The 8,925-nt window shown below is 33.3% G+C and overlaps 3 protein-coding genes across 5 annotated transcripts in view; 2 read left to right on the top strand and 1 right to left on the bottom strand.

The window, feature by feature from the left end:
* The window catches only part of LOC108915718 (tRNA-dihydrouridine(47) synthase [NAD(P)(+)]-like), a 10,057-nt gene extending 8,315 nt beyond the window's left edge, over nt 1-1,742 (top strand). The window contains exon 4 of the mRNA XM_018721836.1: nt 1,064-1,742. Coding sequence (XP_018577352.1) covers nt 1,064-1,672 — 609 coding nt within the window. The 3' untranslated portion in view covers nt 1,673-1,742. The remainder of the gene's footprint in view (nt 1-1,063) is intronic.
* A 185-nt stretch (nt 1,743-1,927) lies between these two features.
* Nucleotides 1,928-2,617, bottom strand: LOC108915719 (transmembrane protein 242). Its single transcript, XM_018721837.2, has 3 exons — nt 2,433-2,617; nt 2,141-2,379; nt 1,928-2,089 (listed from the first exon to the last, which is right to left on the bottom strand). Exons 1-3 carry the CDS (start codon nt 2,500-2,502, stop codon nt 1,955-1,957), a joined length of 444 nt encoding a protein of 147 aa, XP_018577353.1. The 5' UTR covers nt 2,503-2,617; the 3' UTR covers nt 1,928-1,954.
* A 1,540-nt stretch (nt 2,618-4,157) lies between these two features.
* LOC108915717 (palmitoyltransferase app) overlaps nt 4,158-8,925 on the top strand; it is a 17,775-nt gene continuing 13,007 nt past the window's right edge. For 2 of the 3 annotated variants that reach the window (XM_018721835.1, XM_018721833.1), the window contains exons 1-6: nt 4,158-4,435; nt 4,481-4,661; nt 4,716-4,876; nt 5,190-5,374; nt 5,430-5,541; nt 7,101-7,255. In XM_018721835.1, the coding sequence (XP_018577351.1) occupies nt 4,381-4,435; nt 4,481-4,661; nt 4,716-4,876; nt 5,190-5,374; nt 5,430-5,541; nt 7,101-7,255 (849 nt within the window). In that variant the 5' untranslated portion in view covers nt 4,158-4,380. The remainder of the gene's footprint in view (nt 4,436-4,480; nt 4,662-4,715; nt 4,877-5,189; nt 5,375-5,429; nt 5,542-7,100; nt 7,256-8,925) is intronic. The other variant, XM_018721834.1, reaches the window with a different exon arrangement.

Genomic DNA, 8,925 nt, shown 5'->3' with positions numbered 1-8,925 from the left:
ATCCTTAAAATTAATAAAATCGTCAACATTTTTTAACAGCATGATAATATAACTCTTTACGAAGAAAATAAACCGAAAATCGTTACTGTAGGGCTATCCGCTGAGAAGATCTAGCCAATTTTCGAGAGCGCGTTTCTTTCAAAAAATTTACTTTTTTGGGTTGCCGCGGGCTATGCTTGCAGTAAATAGCAAATATGGGCAAGTAAATGTAAACGAGTTATAGAAGAAGAGAAAAGAGAAGATTTTTAACGATTTTTTCCATATATCTCGAAAAGTAACAAAGCAATCGATACTTTGAAAAAATCAGTCGATAGATCTTTTTAAAACCTACAACTTTCTCATTTAAACTTTTTTGAAATCTCCATAATCTCAAAGTTAATATTTTTAAATGAATATTTTTGCCGTAACTTTTTAAAATATTTTTTTTTCTGAATTTGGTGCATTTAGCAACAAACTGCACCTAGTATTAAAATTCTAAAGTAAGAAAAAAATAAAATGGCCCTATGTTTCTGCTCATGGTTTCCAGACACCCTGTATAATCAGTGGGTAATAAGTGGTGAGAAGGTCATAGAATTCTGTCAATTTTTTGTTTTACAAAAATTATTGGAAATAATTTGCTATTTTTAGTAATACAGTTAGGGTTACCAGTGATGTTATTTTCATCCAATGACTTGTGTTTCGTAATCATTCATTGAGGTTTCAAATAAAATTATTCACGTTCATTAAAAATTATACCCTGCAGACAAGAACTTTGTAAAATTTTCATTTGCAATTTATAACAATAGTCAAAGCATTAAAAGCAGCAGAACAAAAATATTTAATTATTATTTTTCAAATATAATTTAGTTGTTTTGTTTCATAAATATTGAAATTTACCAGATAAATGTTTATATAATTATTTTATTTTTATTTTTCATATTTGAGTAGTTTTTTTTCTTCGGTTATTATATGTGTTGATTACCCTACACAAAATTTGATACAAGAAAAAATGGAATAAAACAATCCATTACAATTTAAGAGTATTCAAACATCCAGTGTTTAATTCTATTAAAATAATTTTTAGGCACCCAAATTCAGAGAATGGGGAGCTAATCTGATAACAATACACGGCAGATCTAGGGAACAACGATATACTAAGACTGCTGATTGGCAATACATAAAATCTGTAGCTCAAGCAGCAGCTCCTCTTCCCGTTTTAGGCAACGGTGATATACTAAGTTTTGATGATTACAAAAAGGCAATGGAAGCAATTCCGGAGCTAACTGGTGTTATGATAGGGAGAGGTGCTCTTATTAAACCATGGATATTCTCTGAAATAAAAGAACAAAAACTGTGGGACATTTCCAGTTCCGAGAGATTTGACATTCTTAAAAAGTTTACAAATTATGGATTAGAACACTGGGGTTCTGATAATAAGGGTGTTGAGAATACCAGGAGATTTTTATTAGAATGGTTATCATTTTTGTATAGGTATATACCTGTGGGATTATTAGAATGTCCACCACAGAAGATTAATGAGAGACCTCCTTTATACAAAGGCCGGGACGATTTGGAGACTCTTATGGCATCACCATCGGCATCTGACTGGATAAAAATCAGTGAAATGCTATTAGGACCTGTGCCAGAAAAATTTCAGTTCTTACCGAAACATAAAGCCAATTCTTACAAATAAATAAATATATTAAATCCCTTAACATTGGTAATTTATATAATTTGATTAATAATTAAAAGTTATGAAATAATGTATTTTTTTCATCACAATCTTTTCAGTGAAACTTGATAAACTTAGGGCAAGATTCTTTCTTCCCACTAAAATGATTTGCAAAATTTTTAATTTATATTTTTCTGCACCCATTTCTACATCAGTATTAATTGAAATATATATTTTGTAAGAATGGTTGTATAAAGTTTACCAAATGGCAAAAAATTAATTCAAAAAGGTTTTTTATTAAAGCTATCTAACACCTTTTTGATGTTGTAAATACTCTAATAAATCATTTAATCCACTAAACTCAGTTCTACCTTGGGGAGGATCGTTCTTTGGTATCTTTGGCCATATTGACCCTACTTTGTAACGGAATTCTTCTATCTAGAAATTCATATGTCGTGAAATGTTCATATTAAATATCATTGAACTTACATTTTTTGCTCCAGATAACTTCCAAACACTATAAAATAAAATCCCACAACCTGTAACAGCATACAAAGTTCCCCAGCCAAGTGCTCGTATAGCTAAATTTGCACCTGTTTCAGGTAATTCTTTTGTAGCTAACATTCCTTTTCCGAAGTATTTTGGGTCTTGTTTTCTGGCAGCAGCAAGTGTCGCACCAAAACCTGCTAATGCCGCTATTCCAGAAACTCCAGTGAGAAAAAAAGCAGCTGCAATTTTATATTTATTAATTCACACATAAAAATTTTGTTTACTGAAGTACCTTTAACTTTAAATTCTCTACTATATTTTGTCTTCTTCTCCGTATCAGATACATCAACACTTTGTTCCATTTTGTAATTTTAATTTCATGAGATCTGCCTATTAATAAATATATTTGCAAAAATCAATTTGTTGAAATTAAAATATTTCATCTAAAATTAAAACATAGACATAGGTGTCTTTCGTTTTGACTTATGTCTAACTAACTAAGAACTATTAATAGCTAATATCAGTTCAGAGTAACTCTGACTTGCTATTAGCCTTCGATCATAGGGCCTTTCGATTTGACAAAAATAGAAGCTATTAGTAGCTAATAGGAACTTAGAGTTACTCTGAACTGATATTAGTTGCTAATAGGTACTATTTTTGCCAAAACGAAAGCCTCCCATATACTACCGCCCAGCCAGGACAAAAGAAGGTCCCACAAAGCGCCTACACCGGCCGCATTTGCGGTCGGGGTAGACGACGGATGGGGCCCACCTACGAAGGCTGTCCAGGCCTACACGAGATGAGGCAGGATAAAGAGGGATAATCCCCCTCGATCCCAAATCATTGAGGCCAATTTCTAGCCATGGAATAATGGCGCGCGATCATATACTACCGATACCGATCGAGATATCTGTTATAAAGGTACATGCTATCTTTCTCTTGCTGAACGTGATTGGCTGACGACTGATGCCACGTGACAGGAACAGCCAATAACATTCGGCGAAAGAGAGGTACTATTTGCCATCATAGCAGCTATCTCTCTCTTCGGCGCTCTTAGCTACTAACCTTCGAGCATATACTATAGGAGGTGGTATGCCATTACGAAAAGCAGGGAGGCTGTGTAGTCTCCATGACGAAGTGTGGCTGAGTGTGCGAGAGAGACAGACAGTATCTCAGTACATGCTGTCTCACTCTACTTGGTTGGAAAAAATGAATGCTGGCGCTCATTGACTCACGCAGGGCTCCCGTCGTTGAAGCAAAAAATGGGACAGCATGTACTTAGAGATTGTCTGTCTTTCTCGCACGCTCAGCCACACTTCGCAATGGCATGCTACCTCCAGTACTATATGCTCGAAGCTACTAACAGCCATTAGTTTTGCCAAATCGAAAAGTCTTATGATCACATCTCAACTGAATTAACTCTTGTCAAACTACCTTCATCCTTGTAATTCTTAAGGATTTACTACATTAGGAAAGAACAGCGTGTTAAAAAGTGTAGACACTGTAAAAAGAAAGGGCGATAGTTTGAGTACTCGCTCTCTCTCTTCCTATTCGATAAGGAAGCAGTTGCGTTAGCCAATGAGGTGCCTGCGTAAGAGAGAAAGGTAGCCCCCAAACTTTAAGTTCTCTATCTGTCATTCGCTTACACTGTTGTTGTAAGCGAGCTTCCTCCATGTAGTGTATATGCTTTAAGGCACAGTTTAATAAGCTGTGCTTTAAGGTTCAACCCATTCGAGGATCATTAACCTTATCATATTAAATGTTCAAAAAAAGATAGATAATCGGACAATCTTACAAATGCCATTAAGATTTTACTCTGGACTTCAATTTCATATGCTATATAATAAAAACAGAAAACAGATATTTCCCGTCTGTATTCATAAAGTCAATGTGAAAATTTGTAGTTTATTATACATACCTGTTATTGTTCCGTTTGTTTAAAATTTCCAAAAATATACATTAGATCTAAAAGTATGGATAATAATGGTATTATTTTCTCAGCTGTCAACATCTATTTTGATGAAATTAGTGACGAATTTTTGCATTAATGAGAGTTTCATAAGTAAACCGTGTGATAATGCTTTAAAATGTATTCTAATTGTTATTTGAGAATGGGAAAAGTGAAATGTTTCAGATACGAAAGAGACTACACATAAAATATGAGTTAAACATTATTAAGAAAATATTTTATTTAGTTTGTAGGTTTATTAAAATTTTTGAGTTTTTAATAAGTTAATTATATGACTGTAGATCTTGATTATCAATTGATTGATTTGTGGACTCTCCAATCAGAAAGTACAGATATTTTATCTTTGTATAAATTTTTTTTACATCATACAGTTATAGGTAACGATTCAGATTCCGAAATGGCACAAGAAAGAGTAACTAGAAAGTGGGAAGTGTTTCAAGGAAGAAACAGATTTTATTGTAATGGCAGATTAATGACCGCACCCAATTCGGGAGTATTCTTGCTAACAGTTTTTTTAATTACAGTAACGAGCACTTTATTCTTTATATTCGAGTAAGTACATAAATATAATTCTGGCATTTTAATAGTACAGCATTTGATTTTCAGCTGCTCTTATTTGGCAGAAAATGTTACTATAGCAATTCCTATAATAGGCGCTTTATTGTTTTTATTTACAATGTCTTCATTGTTACGAACTAGCCTCTCTGATCCAGGAATTATACCTAGAGCTACAGCAGAAGAAGCAGCTTATGTTGAGAAACAAATTGGTAAAGAACATTTTAATTATAAGCCGATATAAAATACCCTGTGATAATATTTCCATATTGAGTTACAAAAAATTTCTATCTATAAGAAATAAGAAAATTATGTTTAAAAATTTGTCGATAAATTTGTCTATTTGTCCAAATAGTAGTTTTGTGTTTTAAAATATATATTCGACTATATAATTTCTTATGCTTAAAAACTATATAATTATTTTTACACATTGTATGAAGTGGTATTTTGCTTTTTGAAGGAAATTTTATTTTGTAGTTCGTTTTGAGATACAATTGCTTTCGTATCTTTTTTTTTTTTTTGTAGAAGTAACAAATTCTGCTAATAGTCCTACATATAGACCTCCACCACGAACGAAAGAGGTACTCGTTAAAGGACAAACTATTAAGTTAAAATATTGTTTTACGTGTAAAATATTTAGACCACCAAGGGCTTCTCACTGTAGCTTATGTGATAATTGTGTAGATAGATTTGATCATCACTGTCCATGGGTAAAAATGAGTTAATTAATTATTTAATATAAAATTAATTGCAAATGTGTTTCAGGTGGGCAATTGTGTCGGTAGAAGAAATTATAGGTTTTTCTATATGTTTATTGTATCTTTGGCATTTCTGGCAGTTTTCATATTTGCTTGTGCAGTGGCTCATCTTATTTTAAGTAAGTTCTAATTTTATTCTTTAGATGGTAGGTTGTAAATAAAAATAACGAGCGTTCAAATAAAAACGTGGTCAAGTTGGTTCTGAAAATTTGGACGTAGGGCGTAGCGTATAGCAAATGAACTTAAACATCATCTGCCAAAGCGCTATATCGCCGCTATCAATTTGAATAGTTTCATTTTAAAAAGCGTTTAAAATGTTGTTTTCTCAAGAACAAAAAGTGTTTATCATAGAGTCCTACTTTAGAAATGGACGCAAGAATATGGAAGTATTCTATTGAGGAATGTTTCATAGAATTTCAAAATCAATTTCCCGGCGTTGTTGAGTACAAAATTTTTCAAAGTGCAGTTCAGCGTTGTGTTACTGTTTTTCGTGAAACGGGCAGTGTAACAAGAAAAGTAGGAAGCGGCCGACCTAAAAAGAGGACTGAAGAATTAAAAGAAAATGTCCAACAAATAATGGAAAATGCGCCAAGAACTTCTGTACGTGTTTTATCACAAATGGTGGGAGTATCAGTCGGTACCTGCCACACAGTGTTAAAAAAAGATTTGCGTTTGTTCTCCTATCGTTTAACTTATTAGCAAAAACTTCATGAAGTTGATTTTCCGCGACGGGCTGTATTTTGTGAATGGTTTCTAAACAACTAAGGTGAACTTCATAATATCACCTTTTTTTCTGATGAAGCCTGGTTTCATTTAAGTGGTTACGTAAACTCACAGAATATGAGATTGTGGTCTTCTGAAAAACCACATAACTTTTTTGTCGAGGGCCCTCTACACGCTCAAAAAATTGGAGTTTGGTGTGCTCTCAGTCGAAGGAGGATTTATGGAGCTATTTTTTTTAATGGTACTCTTATACTGCGCAAAGGTATAGAGAAGAAATTATCGCTCTTTTTGTTAACCAGCTGGAAGAAAACGAAATTACAAACTTTTACTTTGAACAAGATGGTGCAAGGGCACATACGGCAGGCGAAACGATGAATATGTTGAGGGGAAGTTTTCCAAAATCGACTAATAAGTCTCAATGCTGAACATGAATTTCCACCGAGGTCATGTGATATTACGCTGTGTGATTTCTTTTTGTGGCCTTACCTTAAAAACACTATTTTTGAACTGCCTATTCTTGATTTAAACCATCTGCAGGCTCGACTTATAGACAAGATTCGTGAAATTAACAATACCCCGAGCATCTTAGAAAATGTCTTTAATTCTTTGAGGAACAGGTGTGAAAAGTGCTTGGAACAAGGAGGGGGACACTTTCAGCAGCTCCTTTAATTTATTGTTATAACAAGGTGGGGGACACTTTCCGCAGCTCCTTTAATTGTTGTTATTGTTATCACGATTATTCTTTAAAATAAAGTTATATAGTCATTAACGTTATTGAAACTGACAGCTGCTATACAGCTCGTTGAGAAATGAGGTTAAGTTGGTCGCTATAAGCTACTCCCTACGTCCAATGTGTCAGAGCCAACTTCGACCACGTTTTTATTTGAACGCTCGTTATATCTAGGCCATAACTTTTTCATAATAAAACTGAAAATCATTGTCACTATTATTTTAGTAACGAGGGATGACAGGCAATTTTTAGAGGCAGTGAAGGAATCACCAGCCAGTGTAATAGTAGCTATTATATGTTTCTTTAGTGTATGGAGTATTCTAGGATTAGCAGGATTTCATACTTACCTCACAACTAGTAACCAGACAACAAACGAAGATGTGAGTAATAATGTATGGGTGGCTGATTCACATAAAACTCTCTGACCTGCTAATTTGGTTTTTGATATCATGAAGTTTTTTTTATGTAAATTAAGAATCTAAGTAGAATTTTTCTAAAGCAAATTGTAGATGGCGCTGGAGTCAATATATTCCGTCATAATAACAATTTCTACTAACAGTAATACTGTGGTCAATAATTAGTATGAGAACTGTTTCAAATTTTCAAGTTAAAATGTTAAATACACAATGAATGAGGAACAGTATAGGCAGTCCTCGTACTTATGGCAGTGGCGGCTCGTGACATTGAGAATAGGTAAAGCATATTCATTGATTAACTAAAAAGAAAAAAAAAACACCGCTGGCGAAAATTTTTAAGGTCAAACGGCTTTAAATTAATCTGGAAATTTTTACAATTATTATATAAAACAAATATTAACAAAGAGCCGTTATAATCGGCACTGGGCGGCGCGTATCGTATAAACTGTTAAAGGCAGGTGATAGGCGATGCTGCTTCAATTTCTGCGTCACTCTCTCCCCCATGCCGTAGTTTGATCACGTATTGGCCGCCTTGTTGCCATAACAACTGTCATAAATAACGCTACGAAGAGAAGCAGAAAACAGACTGATTTCAATCTGTCACTTGCGTATACTATACATTGCATGGTCCGAGGTTGATATTCACGCTCAACGAAGGCAATGTTATATTAGAAGGTGTTCACCGCGCAACTATTCTGTTTATTTCTGCGTATTAAGCAAACAAACACAATACATTTTCAATATAGAATTATACCTAAATTATAAAATTAATATAATAAAATTAAAAATAATTTTAAATTGCACAACCAAATGGAAATTTTAGGTGAAGCTGTGCGTCACTTGCGTCACCTGACGAGCCGCCACTGATTTATGACATGTTCGGTCCTCAAAATATATAATCGATACATTTTTTTCATCAATTTCTATATAAAGTGGAGGAGTTAGGTTCTATCAAAACGTATAATGTAAAAAAATAATATATTTTTATTAAATAATTATACTTCATTTATAAAACAAACTATGTATATGGTACATACGTATTGCACAATTAAAAAAATAAAAAGAACGATAAAAACTAAATCATTGGTTTAAAAATCATATCAATTCGAGGTTGTTTCGCTTTTTTTTCTTGTTTTCATACATTTTTCGATAACACTGACAGGAAGTAATAATTTTTTTATTAACCTTTAACTTCTTTCAAAATTTGGATCATGTTCCTTAAAAATATTGTGAAATAGCCCATGACGTATCTTGAAACCATTAACGTTAGATTGAGAACTGGTGTTAAAATATTGTCGGATGCAATTCGAAAGGACTAAAGTCGAACCGACGTAACTTGAAGGCTGCGAGTATTTTGAAATCCTAAACAAGAAAAGGAGTCGCCTGACAGTATAATATGAGGTATAATACATTTATTCTTGAAACCTGAAAAACATTATTAAATGTGGTGGCGGTGAGTGAAAATTTAAGTAATTATATTTTGTTAGTGAAACATAGGATATAGGATCCAGACCGTGTTTTAGGTGATGATTTCCATGCTGATATTGAGAACTCTTATTTTGAACAAAATTTGTAAAATAAAATATTGAAACTGAGGTAGCCTCTCCTAAGATTCAAGAAGGGCATATACCTAT

Source organism: Anoplophora glabripennis, unplaced genomic scaffold (assembly GCF_000390285.2).
Source record: "Anoplophora glabripennis isolate ALB-LARVAE unplaced genomic scaffold, Agla_2.0 scaffold1753, whole genome shotgun sequence".
Classification (NCBI taxonomy): domain Eukaryota; kingdom Metazoa; phylum Arthropoda; class Insecta; order Coleoptera; family Cerambycidae; genus Anoplophora; species Anoplophora glabripennis.
Note: the sequence above shows the minus strand (reverse complement) of the source record. Positions and strands in the feature narration are given on the sequence as shown.